General features: G+C 42.4%; 1 protein-coding gene across 6 annotated transcripts in view; it reads left to right on the forward strand.

The window, feature by feature from the left end:
- Positions 1-18510, forward strand: part of ncor1 (nuclear receptor corepressor 1) — a 121982-nt gene that overhangs the window by 14163 nt on the left and 89309 nt on the right. For all 6 annotated transcript variants that reach the window (XM_082960352.1, XM_014137923.3, XM_082960354.1 and 3 more), the window contains exon 2: positions 441-632. In XM_082960352.1, the coding sequence (XP_082816478.1) occupies positions 522-632 (111 nt within the window). In that variant the 5' untranslated portion in view covers positions 441-521. The remainder of the gene's footprint in view (positions 1-440; positions 633-18510) is intronic.

The following is an 18510-nucleotide window of genomic DNA, read 5'->3' on the forward strand; positions in this document are numbered from 1 at the left end:
CAAGTTGTAGAAACATCTCAAGGATAATCAATGAAATAGGATGCACCTGAGCTCAATTTTGAGTCTCATAGCAAGGGGCCTGAATACTAATGTAAACAAGGCATTTCTGTTTATTTTTATAAAATGTTTATTTTTGGGGGGAGTGGCTTCAACGATTTAACAGAGGGAAACCGAGTATGACTGAGGAGACTAATATTGGTCAACGATAATACTTCACCTAATCCATTACCAATCTACTGACTGACACTGACAAAACTACTAATATGGTGCACAATAATCCATCCTCCCCCATTTGGAGTTGAGATGCAGCTCAGCTTACCCTTCAGACAGAAATATTGCAGCTGCCACAATGCCTCAAGCACTGACTCACCTGGGGTGTCCTTCCTTTCCTTGTGTGAGAAAGATGGACACATATGAAATCATCATCTGTCCTTCCTCAGGTGGTTTGGGTCTCCAGCCATGCTCAACCTGAGCCCCTGATCAGTGCAGCAAAAGCCCGCCCGGCTCAACCCTGAGCCAGGATGTCCAGTAGCTCGGGCTACCCCCCTACCCAGGGGAGCTTCAGCAGCGAGCAGAGCCGCTACCCACCACACTCTGTCCAGTACACCTTCAGCACCACACGTCACCAACAGGTAAGAAACCGTGCATGAAGTAACATCATAACTCTCTCGCACTGTATCTTTTGCTATGTTTTTCTTAACACCTACTACCAGCAAGAATTACTTTCTCTCTCTTCATGCAAATTATTAACTATTACAAGGTTCCCCAACTGGCGACCCGTGGGCTGAATTTGACACGCGGGCAATTTTTATTTTATATATATATTCTTGGGGTGTCTGGTGTGAATTGCTCTCTTGAGGTCATGCCACAGCATCTCAATCGGGTTGAGGTCAGGACTCGGACTGGGCCATTCCAGAAGGTGTATTTTCTTGTGTTGAAGCCATTTGTTGATTTACTTTTGTGTTTTGGGTCGTTGTCCTATTGCATCACCCAACTTCAGTTGAGCTTCAATTGGCGGACATATAGCCTAACATTCTCCTGCAAAATGTCTTGATAAATTTGGGAATTCATTTTTCCGTCGACAATTGCAAGCTGTCCAGGCCCTGAGGCAGCAAAGCAGCCCCAAACCATGATGCTCCCTCCACTATACTTTACAGTTGGGATGAGGTTTTGATGTTGGTGTGCTGTGCCCTTTTTTCCTCCACACATAGTGTTGTGTGTTCCTTCCAAACGACTCAACTGTAGTTTCATCTGTCCACAGGATATTTTGCCAGTAGTGCTGTGGAAAATCCAGGTGCAATGTTGTTGTTTTTTGGACAGCAGTGGCTTCTTCCGTGGTGTCCTCCCATGAACACCATTCTTGTTTACATTTACGTCATTTAGCAGACGCTCTTATCCAGAGCGACTTACGAATTGGTGCATTCACCTTATGATATCCAGTGGGACAACCACTTTACAATAGTACATCTATATCTTATTTGGGGGGGAGGGTGGGGGGGGGGGGTTAGAACGATTACTTAATCCTATCCCAGGTATTCCTTAAAGAGGTGGGGTTTCAGGTGTCTCCGGAAGGTGGTGATTGACTCCGCTGTCCTGGCGTCGTGAGGGAGCTTGTTCCACCATTGGGGTGCCAGAGCAGCGAACAGTTTTGACTGGGCTGAGCGGGAACTGTGCTTCCGCAGAGGTAGGGAGGCGAGCAGGCCAGAGGTGGATGAACGCAGTGCCCTCCTTTGGGTGTAGGGACTGATCAGAGCCAGAAGGTACGGAGGTGCCGTTCCCCTCACAGCTCCGTAGGCAAGCACCATGGTCTTGTAGCAGATGCGAGCTTCAACTGGAAGCCAGTGGAGTGTGCGGAGGAGCGGGGTGACGTGAGAGAACTTGGGAAGGTTGAACACCAGACGGGCTGCGGCGTTCTGGATGAGTTGTAGGGGTTTGATGGTACAGGCAGGGAGCCCCGCCAACAGCGCCGCTTCCTGTGTGAAGCAGGGTCGTACTCTGCGAATGTTGTAGAGCATGAACCTACAGGATCGGGTCACCGCCATGATGTTAGTGGAGAACGACAGGGTGTTGTCCAGGGTCACGCCAAGGCTCTTAGCACTCTGGGAGGAGGACACAATGGAGTTGTCAACCGTGATGGCGAGATCATGGAACGGGCAGTCCTTCGTCGGGAGGAAGAGCAGCTCCGTCTTGCCGAGGTTCAGCTTGAGGTGGTGATCCGTCATCCACACTGATATGTCTGCCAGACATGCAGAGATGCGATTCGCCACCTGGTTATCAGAAGGGGGAAAGGAGAAGATTAATTGTGTGTCGTCTGCGTAGCAATGATAGGAGAGACCATGTGAGGATATGACAGAATCAAGTGACTTGGTGTATTGCGAGAATAGGAGAGGGCCTAGAACTGAGCCCTGGGGGACACCAGTGGTGAGAACACGTGGTGCGGAGACGGATTCTCGCCATGCCACCTGGTAGGAGCGACCTGTCAGGTAGGACGCAATCCAAGAGTGAGCCGTGCCGGAGATGCCCAACTTGGAGGAGGATCTGATGGTTCACAGTATCAAAGGCAGCAGATAGGTCTAGAAGGATGAGAGCAGAGGAGAGAGAGTTAGCTTTAGCAGTGCGGAGAGCCTCCGTGACACAGAGAAGAGCAGTCTCATTTGAATGACCAGTCTTGAAACCTGACTGATTTGGATCAAGAAGGTCATTCTGAGAGAGATAGCAAGAGAGCTGGCCAAGGACGGCACGCTCGAGTTTTGGAGAGGAAAGAAAGAAGGGATACTGGTCTGTAGTTGTTGACATCGGAGGGATCGAGTGTAGGTTTTTTGAGAAGGGGTGCAACTCTCGCTCTCTTGAAGACGGAAGGGACGTAGCCAGCGGTCAAGGATGAGTTGATGAGCGAGGTGAGGTAAGGGAGAAGGTCTCCGGAAATGGTCTGGAGAAGAGAGTAGGGGATATGGTCAAGCGGGCAGGTTGTTGGGCGGCTGGCCGTCACAAGTCGCAAGATTTCATCTGGAGAGAGAGGGGAGAAAGAGGTCAAAGCATAGGGTAGGGCAATGTGAGCAGGACCAGCGGTATCGTTTGACTTAACCTCTATGGGCTAGGTGGGAAAGTTACGAGTCTATATTTTTAGGAAATGAAGGCATAGATATATTTTTTTAGTGATTTTCAATCTTAAGTATGCTTAAAACCTCTCTAGGGTATGTGGGACGAAATCGTCCCACCTACTCAACAGCCAGTGGAATCCTGTGGCGCGTTATTCAAATACCTTAGAAATGCTATTACTTCAATTTTTCAAAAATATAACTATTTTACACCATTTTAAAGATTAGACTCTCGTTAATCTAACCACACTGTCCGATTTCAAAAAGGCTTTACAACGAAAGCAAAACATTAGATTATGTCAGCAGAGTACCCAGCCAGAAATAATCAGACACCCATTTTTCAAGCTAGCATATAATGTCACATAAACCCAAACCACAGCTAAATGTAGCACTAACCTTTGATGATCTTCATCAGATGACAATCCTAGGACATTATGTTATACAATACATGCATGTTTTGTTCAATCAAGTTCATATTTATATCAAAAACCAGCTTTTTACATTAGCATGTGACTAGCATTCCCATCGAACACTGCCGGTGAATTTACTAAATTACTCACGATAAACGTTCACAAAAAGCATAACAATTATTTTAAGAATTATAGATACAGAACTCCTCTATGCACTCGATATGTCCGATTTTAAAATAGCTTTTCGGTGAAAGCACATTTTGCAATATTCTCAGTAGATGGCCCGGCATCACAGGGCTAGCTATTTAGACACCCAGCAAGTTTAGCACTCATCAAAGTCAGATTTACTATAAGAAAAATGTTATTACCTTTGTTGTCTTCGTCAGAATGCACTCCCAGGACTTCTACTTCAATAACAAATGTTGGTTTGGTCCAAAATAATCCATCGTTATATCCAAAAAGCGGCGTTTTGTTTGTGCGTTCAAGACACTATCCTAAAGGGTAAATAAGGGTGGCGAGCATGGCGCAATTCGTGACAAAAAAATTCTAAATATTCCATTACCGTACTTCGAAGCATGTCAACCGCTGTTTAAAATCAATTTTTATGCCATTTTTCTCATAAAAAAGCGATAATATTCCGACCGGGAATCTGCGTTTAGGTAAACAGACAAAGGCTGTGTCAATACTGCCCCCTAGCCCTAACAGGTTAACAAACGATGATCGGATGTCGTCAACCTTCTTTTCAAAATGGTTGACAAAGTTGTCCGCAGAGAGGGAGAAGGGGGGAGGAGGATTCAGGAGGGAGGAGAAGGTGGTAAAGAGCTTCCTAGGGTTAGAGGCAGATGCTTGGAATTTACAGTGGTAGAAAGTGGCTTTAGCAGCAGAAACGGTGGAAGAAAATGTGGAGAGGAGGGAGTGAAAAGATGCCAGGTCCGCAGGGAGGCTAGTTTTCCTCCATTTCCGCTCGGCTGCCCGGAGCCCTGTTCTGTGAGCTCGCAATGAGTCGTCAAGCCACGGAGCAGGAGGGGAGGACTGAGCCGGCCGGGAGGATAGGGGACATAGAGAGTCAAAGGATGCAGAAAGGGAGGAGAGGAGGGTTGCAGGAGGCAGAATCAGGAGATTGGTTGGAGAAGGATTGAGCAGAGGGAAGAGATGATAGGATGGAAGAGGAGAGAGTAGCAGGAGAGAGAGAGCGACGGTTGCGACGGCGCAATACCATCTGAGTAGGGGTAGAGTGAGTAGTGTTGGAGGAGAGGGAAAAGGATACAAGGTAGTGGTCGGAGACTTGGAGGGGAGTTGCAGTGAGATTGGTAGAAGAACAGCATCTAGTGAAGATGAGGTCAAGCGTATTGCCTGCTTTGTGAGTAGGGGGGACGGTGAGAGGGTGAGGCCAAAAGAGGAGTGGAAAGAAGGAGGCAGAGAGAAATGAATCAAAGGTAGACGTAGGGAGGTTAAAGTCACCCAGAATTGAGGGGTGAGCCATCCTCAGGAAAGGAACTTATCAAGGCGTCAAGCTCATTGATGAACTCTCCAAGGGAACCTGGAGGGCGATAAATGATAAGGATGTTAAGCTTGAATGGGCTAGTGATTGTGACAGCATGGAATTCAAAGGAGGAGATAGACAGATCGGTCAGGGGAGAAAGAGAGAATGTCCACTTGGGAGAGATGAGGATTCCATTCCCGCCATCCCGCTGACCAGATGCTCTCGGGGTATGCGAGAACATGTGGTCAGACGAGGAGAGAGCAGTAGGAGTAGCAGTGTTTTCTGTGGTAATCCATGTTTCCGTCAGCGCCAAGAAGTCGAGGGACTGGAGGGTAGCATAGGCTGAGATGAACTCTGCCTTGTTGGCCACAGACCGGCAGTTCCAGAGGCTGCCGGAGACCTGGAACTCCACGTGAGTCGTGCGTGCTGGGACCACCAGGTTAGAGTGGCAGCGGTCATGCGGTGTGAAGCGTTTGTGTGGCCTGTGCAGAGAGGAGAGAACAGGGATAGACAGACACATAGTTGACAGGCTACAGGAGAGGCTACGCTAATGCAAAGGAGATTGTAAAGAAAATTAACTAAACAACTGGGGAAGCGAGAGAGCAGGGCCTCCCTCACTAACCATTCACTGAAACACTCAAATATAACTATTCCAACTTCCACTTAGAAATTATAATTGATGTAAACTACAGTGGTTCAATGTTTCCAGGAATAGGCTCAAACTTAGTTTATTCAGCTAGATAACTAGGTACAGTATTCTTCTGTGAAACCCACCCAGTGCACCGTATCCTATGACGCCGTAGCTAACTAGCATTCTAGCATCCATTAACCTGTTTGGGCTAGGGGGCAGTATTGAGAATTTTGGAAAAAATATGTGCCCATTTTTAACTGCCTCCTACACCAACTCAGAAGCTAGAATATGCATATTATTGTTCAGGTTTGGATAGAAAACACCCTAAAGTTTCTAAAACTGTTTGAATGGTGTCTGTGAGTATAACAGAACTCCTATGGCAGGCAGAAACCTGACAAGGTTTCATGCAGGAAGTGGCCTGTCTGACAAGGAGTCGTGCGTCTTGCATCTGTTTATTGAAGAGTAAGGATCTTAGCTGTGACGTGACAATTCCCAGGGCTCCAATAGGCTCTCAGAACCCGGGAAAAACCTGAACGATGACGAGGCAGCCTCTGGCTGAAATAGATTATCGCCTTATCCAAGTGGCCGATCAGAGGACCATTGAATGAGGCGCGTGCACGATTCGCCCCCGTGGAGAAATTTCATTCGGCTGTTTAGCTTATTGCAGATTCCCGGTCGGAATATTATCGCTTTTCTACGAGATAAATGGCATAAAAATTGGTTTTAAACAGCGGTTGACATGCTTCGAAGTACGGTAATGGAATATTTAGACATTTTTTGTCACGCCATGCGTGCGACCGTGCGACCGTTATTTACCATTCGTATAGTGTCTAGAACGCACGAACAAAACAGAGGATATTTGGATATAACGATGGATTATTTGGGACCAAACCTACATTTGTTATTGAAGTAGAAGTCCTGGGAGTGCATTCTGACGAAGAACAGGAAAGGTAAGAACATTTTTCTTATAGGAAATAGGATTTTGGTGAAGACTAATCTTGCCGGGTGTCTAAATAGCTAGCCGTGATGGCTGGGCTATGTACTTAGAATATTGCAAAATGTGTTTCATCCGAAAAGCTATTTTAAAATCGGACATATCGAGTGCATAGAGGAGTAATGTATCTATAATTCTTAAAATAATTGTTATGCTTTTTGTGAACGTTTATCGTGAGTAATTTAGCAAACTGTTAGTAAATTCCCCGGAAGTTTGCGGGGGGTATGCTTTTTCTGAACGTCACATGCTAATGTAAAAAGCTGTTTTTTGATATAAATATGAACTTCATTGAACAGACATGCATGTATTGTATAACATAATGTCCTAGGTGTGTCATCTGATGAAGATCATAAAAGGTTAGTGCTGCATTTAGCTGTGGTTTGGGTTTTTGTGACATTATATGCTAGCTTGAAAAATGGGTGTCTGATTATTTCTGGCTGGGCACTCTCCTGACATAATCTAATGTTTTGCTTTCGTTGTAAAGATTTTTTGAAATCGGACAGTGTGGTTAGATTAAGGAGAGTCTTGTCTTTAAATAGCTGTAAAATAGTCATATGTTTGAGAAATTGAAGTAATAGTATTTCAAACGATTCAAAAATCGCGCCACTGAATTCAGGTGGCTGTTACGTAGGTGGGACGAATTCGTCCCGCCTTGCCCATAGAGGTTAACACACGCTTAGCACCAATACTTGGTTACAACAAACTACCAATGGATCATTCGTGTCCGTGTCTAGTTCCTTTCATAACGCAGAAGTAATTAAACGTTGGCTAGCTAACACAAAGTCAGTCCTTTTACGTATCGTAGACTCGTCAACAGAGATGTTAGTGTGTTCCAGCGATTTCTGTAAGTCTTTAGCTGACACTATAGGATTCTTCTTAACCTCATTGAGTATTCTGCGCTGTGTTCTTGCAGTCATCTTTGCAGGATGGCCACTTCTAAGGAAAGTAGCAAAAGTACTGAACTTTACAAATTTTATAGACAATTTGTCTTACTGTGGACTGATGAACATCAAGGCTTTTAGAAATCCTTTTGTAACCCTTTCCAGCTTTATGCAATTCAACAATTCTTAATCTTAGGTATTCTGAGTTCTCTTTTGTTCGAGACATGGTTCACATCAGGCAATGCTTCTTGTAAATAGCAAACTCAAATTTTGTGAGTGTTTTTATCAGGCAAGGCAGCTCTAACCAACATCTCCAATCTTGTCTCATCGATTGGACTCTAGGTTAGCAGACTCCTGACTCCAATTAGCTTTTGGAGAAGTCATTAGCCTAGGGGTTCACATACTTTTTCCAACCTACACTGTGAATGTTTAAATGATGTATTCATTATAGACAAGAAAAATACAATCATTTCTATTATTAGTTTAAGCACACTATGTTTGTCTATTGTTGTGACCTAGATGAAGATCAGATCAAATTTGATGACAGCACTTTAGAGCGCTCCTAATACCCGCATGTAAATACTGAAATTCAATGGCATACAGTTTCATATGTCTTAATATGTTGACAGTTTAATATAAAGAATTTACATTTTGAAACATCCCGCTAAAGTGGTGTTATTGGAATGTCGACACATACTAAAAACGTATTCAAGCCTAACACGCAGTATTCAGAAGGCCACATCGACTAGCAAACAAACAGTAAATCCTCCCGAATCCCCCACCAAGACATGGATCAACACGTAAACCCAGAGAAATCGATAAATCTGAAGGATCTATTTGAGCAAATGGGAAAGATGAACATGATTTTGTTGATGTTGCATCCGACGTCTCCATGATAAAAACAACTACCGAGCTCAAGGAAAAAAGTTGATGTGATACAAGAGAGGATGGATTGGGCAGAGGGACGGATTTCGACAGTGGAGGCCATCTCCCATCTGGAGAAGGGTAATGAGAATCACAAGAAAAAGTTGGTCATATTGTGGAATCGTGTCGAAGAACTCATTAACAGTGAGATTGGTTCATTTGAAAGAGGGGCATGAGGCCGGCGGTAGACTAATCTCGTGTGTGCAGAAAATCATTGCAGAAGGATTTGGATTTGTCGACAGGCACAAATTCGAAATTGAACCGAACCCATCGCAGCTTAACCATGCCTGATGAGAATGGGCCCCCAAGAACAGTTTTCATCCGCTTCCTACTATACAGCCCGAGACAAGGTACTTAAAGTGGCGAAAGATAAGGGTGGCGTTCATTGGGAAGGCAGCCGGCATTTGTTTTTTTTCTTCCCGAGCCTGTCCAAGGAACTGGCCATGAAGAGGAAGCAGTTTGCAACTGCGAAGAAACAACTCCTCAAGAAGAACGTCAGGCACACACTGGCATTCCCAGCGACACTGCTGTTTACTTGGAAGGGAATGCAAATAATTTTCAAGGACAACGTGGAGGCAGAGAGATTCTTGTTAGAGCAAGGTGTTTAGCCTAGATAAAGAAGACGAGAAAAGGTCAAATACAAGTTGAATTGTATGCCGTTTACAGTATAAGTGAAGGTAGCTTATGTGTTTGCGGGACTCTGTGGGGTGTTGCTAATTTAGCATTTCAAGCACCTCACGGACGATAAAGAATTTTGAGTTGAGACCGCAAGTTATCTTCTGCAGCATCGAAAACATTTCTTCAATGATTGACTCATTTAGAAGCAACGTTACGTTCCAAGTTGCTTTGTTTTATTTGGGATTGGTTTTCTATGTTTATTTACACTTTTATTGTACCGCTGGAGCATATATTGTGAAATGTTTTATGTAATGATGTTCATTAGAGTTGTCATGGGTGTTATATGGGACACTTCACGCTCACAGGCTGTAACTACTCAGAGCAAATATGGTTATGGAAACATAATCTCTTGGAACAGAAATGTTTGTGGTAACCAAGTGAAGAGAAAAGAGATTTTGATATTTAAAATCAAAACAGGCGGATTTTGTGTTAATACAGGAATTACAGATAGAGGCACTGAAAGAGGAGGCCTGGTTGCAAAAGTTTATCATAGCTCATTTAATTCCAAACAAAATGGGGTGATTTATTCTGATAAGAAAAATACATTTTGTAATGTTGAAGCAACATAAAGTTTGGCAGGTTTATCTGCATTGAGGCTCTTTTATAAATAGGATTATGGTAGTATTATGCAACATATACAGTTGTAGTCGGAAGTTTACATACACCATAGCCAAATACATTTGAACTCAGTTTTTCACAATTGCTGACATTTAATCCTAGTAAAAATTTCTTGTCTTAGGTCAGTTAGGATCACCACTTTATTTTAAGAATGTGAAATGTCAGAATAATAGTAGAGTGTGATTTATTTCAGCTTTTATTTCTTTCATCACATTCCCAGTGGGTCAGAAGTGTACATACACTCAGTTAGTATTTGGTAGCATTGCCTTTAAATTGTTTAACTTGGGTCAAATGTTTTGGGTAGCCTTCCACAAGCTTCCCATAATAAGTTGGGTGAATTTTGGCCCATTCCTCCTGACAGAGCTGGTGTAACTGAGTCAGGTTTGTAGGCCCCCTTGCTCGCACACGGTTTTTCAGTTCTGCCGACAAATTTTCTATGGGATTGAGGTCGGAGCTTTGTGATGGCCACTCCAATACCTTGACTTTGTTGTCCTTAAGCCATTTTGCCACAAGTTTGGAAGTATGCTTGGGGTCATTGTTAATTTGGAAGACCCATTTGCGACCAAGCTTTAACTTCCTGACTGATGTCTTGAGATGTTGCTTCAATATATCCACATCATTTTCCTCCCTCATGATGCCATCTATTTGTAAAGTGCACCAGTCCCTCCTGCAGCAAGCACCCCCACAACATGATGCTGCCACCCCCGTGCTTCATGGTTGGGATGGTGTTCTTCGGCTTGCAAGCCTCCCCCTTTTTCCTCCAAACATAACGATGGTCATTATGGCCAAACAGTTCTATTTTTGTTTCATCAGACCAGAGGACATTTCTCCAAAAAGTATGATCTTTGTCCCCATGTGCAGTTGCAAACCGTTGTCTGGCTTTTTTTATGGCGGTTTTGGAGCAGTGGCTTCTTCCTTGCTGAGTGGCCTTTCAGGTTATGTCGATATAGGACTAACTCTACTGTGGATATAGATACTTTTGTACCTGTATCCTCCAGCATCTTCACAAGGTCCTTTGTTCTGGGAATGATTTGCATTTTTTCGCACCAAAGTACGTTCATCTCTAGGAGACAGAACGCGTCTCCTTCCTGAGCGGTATGATGGGTGCATGGTCCCATGGTGTTTATACTTGCGTACTATTGTTGGTACAGATGAACGTGGTACCTTCAGGCGTTTGGAAATTGCTCCCAAGGCTTGTGGAGGTCTACATTTTTTTTCTGAGGTCTTTGCTGATTAATTTTGATTTATTTCCCATGAAGTCAAGCAAAGAGGCACTGAGTTTGATGGTAGGACTTGAAATGCATCCACAGGTACACCTCCAGTAGGCTAATTGATATCATGAGTCAATCAGAAGCTTCTAAATCCATGACATAATTTTCTGGAGTTTTCCAAGCTGTTTAAAGGCACAGTCAAGTTGGTGTATGTAAACTTCTGACCCACTGGAATTGTGATTAAGTGAAATAATCTGTCTGTAAACAATGCACAAAGTAGATGTCCTAACTGACTTGCCAAAACTATAGTTTGTTAACAAGAAATTTGTGGAGTGGTTGAAAAACGAGTTTTAATGACTCAAACTTACGTTGATGTAAACTTCCGACTTCAACTCTCATCTCCCAATAAGGAGGACCCAGATTTGATTTTTATTATTATTTAAAAAATATTAAAAAATTCACGAGGTTAAGGTTATACTGGGAAATATGGAGGGGCAGATCGTCCTTGCTGGAGACTTTTTAACCAAGTGATGGACAATATTATTGATAGAAGTAAATTTACAGGTAACTCCACACCAAAGGATAGACTTCCAATACATATGCTTGCAGAAGATATGGGCCTTACAGACATATGGAGATTAGTCATCCTAATGATAGATAATATACTTTTTTCTCCCACTGTCATAAGACAGACTCCAGAATATATTTATTCTTGATATCTAATTTCAAGATTAATAATGTGATTGATTCCAAGATTGGGCCCATTGCCCTCACAGATCATGCTATAGTAGAGTTTCATGTTTCTATAAACTCTGACAATGTGAAGGGTAGATTTAGACTCCACACCCTGCTATTACAAGATTGGATATTTAGCCAATCACTAGTAGATGATCTTAGATCCTTTTTGTTTTTAGATCAACATAGTCTCAACTGAAAAGATAGAGGTTTCAAAAGCATATATTAGAGGGAAAATAATAGCTACTAACAAGACAACAAAAAAATGCAGAACACATCTTATGTAATTCCAGCAATTAAGAAGGGAATAAGATGGTGTCCTCATCCAAAGAGATAAACAGTGTGTTTTGAATGTTTTTTTTTTTTTATGACAATTTATATACATCCTCCTGTTCAGCCTAAAGATAGCCAGGTAGAGGAACTGGACTACTATAACAGAAGAGGAGGTTAGAGCTGCCATTTTATCTATGAAAGCAGGGAAATCACCTTGTCTGGATGGCCTTCCTATAGAATATTCTACAACAAGTATATTGACATTACTGTACCTGTATTGACAGTGGTTTACCAGGAGGCATTTAAAAATGCTCTTTTCCGGACACCTTTTTAATGAGACTTTGATATTGCTGATTCCTAAAAAGGATAGAGATACTACAGAACCTGGGGAATTTTAGAGCCATCAGCCTCCTTAATGTGGACTGTAAGATTCTTACTAAGACCCTTGCGATACACTTAGAGAAGGCACTACCTAATATTATACATAGTGACCAAGTTGGATTTATTAAGAACAGGACCTCAACTGATAATATGAGCAGGCTCTTAAATCTCATGAGGAAAAAACGTCAAGGGGGATGAATACTTTTGCAAGGCACTGTAAGTATACTCAGTTTAGATATTAATCCTATGTGCTCACCAAGGGATGTAGGAGGCTTGGCTTTACCAGATGTCAAATTGTACAATTTATCATTTGAAATGGCTAAATTGGCGAAACATTGGGGCAAAGGGGATGCTGGCTTGGATTGGATAACAATAGAACAGGAACTAAATTATCCTTTTACTCCTGTTGATACTCGGTCACATGGTCTGTTAACTTTGAACCCAATTGTTTTACACTCAAAAGAGGTGTGGAGAACAGTACACAAATTGTGTGGAATTTCACATCTGAAACAAGGATACTCATCATTGTGGCAGAATCCAAGGCTATGGATAGGTAAGAAGTCTGTGTACTGGAAACAGTGGCTAATGAAAGGAATTCATACTGTAGGTGATCTGTACAATGATGTTTTAATGTCATACTCAGATTTTGTACAAAAATATGATGTGGGAGACAAGGGACATTTCTGGAAATATTTACAATTGAGAGAATGTTAACTAATGTATTCTAGAAGAACCAACATCACTCCCTAAAAACACAACCTTATGGAACAATCCCTGGATAGGTTTTCAGAATTCACATTCAGATTTTTTTTTAAATTTTTAAATTGGTCCACATGGAAAACTAAAGGCATTGAAACCGTAAATTACTTTTTTAACAGGAAATACATTTATTTCCATGACAGAATTAAAAAGTAATTTTGAACTGGCCATTGTAGATAGTTTCAAATACGTGCAACTTAAGTTACATATCACAATTTCATTTTTAAATATTTTGGACATTGAGGGTAACCTTGAGGGAATCTTATTTGAGTCAAATTATTTTCATATGATAGGAAGATATACAAAATGTTGCAGAGAGCATATTCAACTGAATATCTCTTAGAAAAAAAATATAAACTATTGGAACTAAGACTTAAAAAATAACTGATGTTGGCACAAGATGGAGGAAAAGTTGGAGCATAACTAATGAAATTACAGTTAACGAAAGTGCTGTAGAATTTGTGAATTTTGTATAATAAATTCTATACATTAGTTTCTACTGGAATTAGTGTACACAACGGCAGAGTTATGTTTCAAGTGTAAAACTAATGACTCAGCAGTCCATGCTTTCTGGGAATGCTATAAAGTCCAGAAGTTGTGAGTGGAGCTAGAAATATGTCTGTCTACATATTTCAAGACATGGCATATGGGGGTGTACTGACCATACCAAATGGGCTGGATGATTCTCTTTTAGTCATGAAAAAACATATACAAGAAACTTGGAAGTCAATCAATCCGCCATAAATTGACACAATGGGAAAAATCGGTAATGATTTGTTATTGAAATAGCATTATTGACCGAGGATATCAAATTTGGTACAATTTTAATACCATGTGGCCAAAAATAATGTAGGCACTAGGGATGGGGATGTGAGCATGTGGGTCCGGGCAGATGAGATGTAGTAATTGTTTATGTGCGTCTGTAGGTTTTTGTTTTTTGGAGTGCAATTTTTTTAATTTTAAATTAATAAATTAATAAATTAATTCTCTAGTCTGGGTACCTGTCTTTTAGCTAACTTTCCACTCCATGTCATTGCCAAAGAGACTGGCCTTTCTGTAATCTCAATGTTTATTATGCAGCTGGATTTACGGTGGAGTTCCGTATTGGTTGTTGGGAATGACATTAACATTTTCCACGACAGCATGGATTAGTCAAAAACAAACATTTAGTTGTTTGCTAGGCAAGTTGTGTTTTGAGGCTTTGGAATTGCAGTATGTATTTAGTTTGAGAATTTACACGTAAACTAGCAACTTTTAACAGACTGGTTTCGTCTGGACAAACATTTTTTTCTTAGCAACCAGATACCGACGTGTTCTGTATAGAGAACAGAAAAGTCATAGCGTTCCAATATTTGGATAATAGTTGTGATTGGAGGATAGCTGTGATGGTTATTGAATCAGGATCAACTCCTCTGTTCTCCTCCAACTCATTAATGAGGGCCTGTCTTTTTGGCAACGACAAGGAGTGGAATGTTCGCTAAAGAGACTGGTAGTCGGGCTAGTAACCAAGAAACTTGATATTGACATCTAGTCACTTAGCTAGCAAGTTAGCAAACCAAATACATTGCTGAAGCCCTGAGCTGGATATAATTTGTGACACATCTTAGATTTCTTATAGTTGTAAGCAGTGGCGTAGCACGCAGCCCCCGGTATACGTAGAAATAGTATATCACCCAAGCCTAACAAATATAGATTAGGGCTGAGCCCATTTTAGTCGATTGTTTGGTCGATAGGCAGTAGCAAAAAAAAAAAACATCATGGGGTACAAGACACCTGTCTGATTCGTGCCTCTCTGAGTGGATTGTGGAGGCAGTTGTGAGGGCACCGTCCATCATTCTCAGACATGTGCTACTGAAATTGTATCTGGTTATATTATTTAAGAATCATTTAAAAAAAACATTTTATAACAAATGTGCTTTCTCCCATGTTGGATAGTGGTCGCTGTCTACGGTTCAGAAACACATCACTGTGCTGTTGAATTGGCGCCTTTTCCTAGACCATGTTGCTATGTGCATAATAGCAAAGTTAACCAGCATATTGGTGTTGAGAACAATGCATGGAGACAGAATGAGGAGATGAGAAAACAGCCCTTGCCTTATTATCTAAGAAAAGTGAGGAGAGAGGAAACACTAACTTAATTAGGTCTATAATCAATAGCCTAACTGTTAAATGTGCCTGACTTTATAAATCCTCATTCAGAAAGTATTCAGACCCCTTGACTTTTTCCACATTTTGTTACATTACAGCCTTGTTCTAAAATGGATTAAAAAAAATCCCCCTCATCAATCTAAACACAATACCCCATAATGACAAAGCAAAAAACGTTTAGATATTTTTTTGCAAATGTATTGAACAAAAAACATGCCTTTTTATTTAAATAAGTATTCAGACCCTTTGCTATGAGACTTGACATTTTAGTTTAGGTGCATCCTGTTTCCATTGATCATTCTTGATGTTTCTATAACTTGTTTGAAGTCTACCTGTGGTAAATTCAATTGATTGGACATGATTTGGAAAGGCACACACCTGTCTATATAAGGTCCCACAGTTGACAGTGCATTGACAGTGCATGTCAGAGCAAAAACCAAGCCATGAGGTCGAGGCACTAATCTGGGGAAGGGTACCAAAAAATGTCTGCAGCATTGAAGGTCACCAAGAACACAGAGGCCTCCTTCATTCTTAAATGGAAGAAGTTTGGAACCACCAAGACTCTTCCTAGAGCTGTCCGCCCAGCCAAACTGAGCAATCGGGGGAGAAGGGCCTTGGTCAGGGAGGTGACCAAGAACCCGACGGTCACCCTGACAGAGCCCTGGAGTTCCTCTGTGGAGATGGGAGAACCACCCAGAAGGACAACCATCTCTGCAGCACTCCACCAATCAGGCCTTTATGGTAGAGTGGTCAGGCGGAAGGCACTCCTCAATAAAAAGCACATGACTGCCCGCTTGGAGTTTGCCAAAAGGCACCTAAAGGACTCTCAGACCATGAGAAAAAAGATTCTCTGGTCTGATGAAACCAAGATTGAACTCTTTGGCCTGAATGCCAAGCGTCACGTCTGGAGGAAACCTGGCACCATTCCTTTGGTGAAGGATGGGGGTGGCATCATCGTGCTGTGGTGATGTTTTCAGTGGCTGGGACTGGGAGACTAGTCAGGATCGAGGGCAAGATGAATGGAATGGAGTAAAGTACAGAGAGATCTTTGATGAAAACCTGCTCCAGAGTGTTCAGGACCTCAGACTTGGGCCAAGGTTCACCTTCCAACAGGACAACGACCCTAAGCACACAGCCAAGAAAAACACTGGAGTGGCTTTGGAACAAGTCTCTGAATGACCTTGAGTGGCCTAGCCAGAGGCCAGACTTCAACCCAATCTAACATCTCTGGAGAGAGCTGAAAATAGTTGTGCAGCGATGCTCCCCATCCAACCTGACAGAGCTTGAGAGGATCTGCAGAGAAGAATGGGAGAAACTCCCCAAATACAGGTGTTCCAAGCTTGTAGCGTCACACCCAAGAAGACTCGAGGCTGTAATCACTGCCAGAGGTGCTACAACAAAGTACAGAGTAAAGGGTCTAAATACTTATGTAAATGTCATATTTAAGATTTTTATTTTTAATACATTTGCAAACATTTCTAAACTGTTTTTGCTTTGTCATTATGATTGCCTTGAGATAGAAGCTGTTTTTCAGTCTCTCGGTCCCAGCTTTGATGCACCTTTACTGACCTCGCCTTCTGGATGATAGCGGAGTGAACAGGCCGTGGTTTGGGTGTTTGATATTCTCAATTATCTTTTTGGCCGTGCTGTGACATCGGGTGCTGTAGGTGTCCTGGAGAGCCCAGTGGTTGCTGGCGGTGCAGTTGCCGTACCAGGCGGTGATGCAGCCCGACAGGATGCTCTCAATGGTGCTTCTGTAAGAGTTTGTGAGGGTCTTATGGGACAAGCTGAATTGTTGAGGGAGAGGTTATTTTCCTGGCACCACTCACCTCCCTATAGGCTGTCTCGTCATTGTTGATAATCAGGCCTATTACTGTTGTATGGTCTGCAAACTTGATTTAAGGTGGAGGCGTTCTTGTCCACGCAGTCATGGGTGAACAGGGAGTACATGAGGGGGCTGAGCACGCACCCTTGTGGGGCCCCTGTGTTGAGGATCAGCGAAGTGGAGGTGTTATTTCCTACTTTCACCACCTGGGGGGGCGGCTCGTCAGGAAGTCCAGGACCCAGTTGCACAGGGTGTGCTTCAGACCCAGGGCTCCGAGCTTAATCATGAGCTTGTAGGGTACTATGGTGTTGAAGGCTGAGCTGTAGTCAATGAACAGCATTCTTACATATGTATTTCTCTTGTCCAGATGGGATAGGGCAGTGTGCAGTGCGATGGCGATTGCATCGTCTGTGGATCTATAGGGGCGGTATGCACATTGAAGTGGGTCTAGGGTGTCAGGTAAGGTGGAGGTGATATGATCCTAAACTAGTCCCTCAAAGGACTTCATGATGACTGAAGTGAGTGCTACGCTGCGATAGTCAATTTAGTTCAGTTACCTTTGCTTTCTTGGGTACAGGAACAATGGTGGACGTTTTGAAGTAAGTGGAGACGGCAGACTGGGATAGGGAGAGCTTGAATATGTCAATAAACACTCCAGCCAGCTGGCCTGCGCATAATCATTATAACATAATCATCAATGCTTGATAGTTTTACCTGGAAATTAACTCGCCGTATGCGTGTAGGCCTAAGTGTTGGGGTTGGGAAATTGGAGAGTACAGTAAAACTATGTTTTGAATTTAATTTGCCAGTGATAACGGTTTTGAGATTAATTAGCAGTTGGTCTGATAAAGTTTGAGAGAGACGGACCCAAGGTTTTCATTGCAGTTGAGGCAACACAAAAGTTATCCCAAAACACACAATCCACGAAGGTCATTTCATGTTTGTTAGGATTTGATTACAAAATTCTCAGACCCTGACTTACACCGAATGCAGTCAATGGCACATTTCTGGTTATTTACAAACCGTCTATGGACAAAATGAGGGTTGTTGTTTTCCTCTAGGTAAGCCTCAACTTTCTGTTAAGTGCATTGACATGTCTAGTTTTGTTTGTAGGTCACAGTGTGCTGATAGCATTTCATGCCCTGATAGAAGACGATTTTTGTTTTCTAGTGTGATAGATTAAATAGATGTTAGTGTCACGTTTGACCAAGGTACTAAGGTGCTTGATGAAGTAGTTGTGCCAATAACTGCAGTGAAGCTCCACCATAACCTCTGAAGTGTCTTGGTGCTTCTCTAGCTATTTGTACAATACAGTCGCCTCATTGGCAGCATTTATACTGGCAGCCCAATGCTGATACTTTTTCCCCACTAATTGGTCTTTTGACCAACCACATCAGATCTTTTTCAGAGCTGATCTGATTGGTCAAAAAGCAATTAGTGGAAATAAGATCAGAATTGGGC

This window comes from Salmo salar, chromosome 13, assembly GCF_965601325.2.
Source record: "Salmo salar chromosome 13, fSalSal1, whole genome shotgun sequence".
In the NCBI taxonomy this organism is placed as follows: domain Eukaryota; kingdom Metazoa; phylum Chordata; class Actinopteri; order Salmoniformes; family Salmonidae; genus Salmo; species Salmo salar.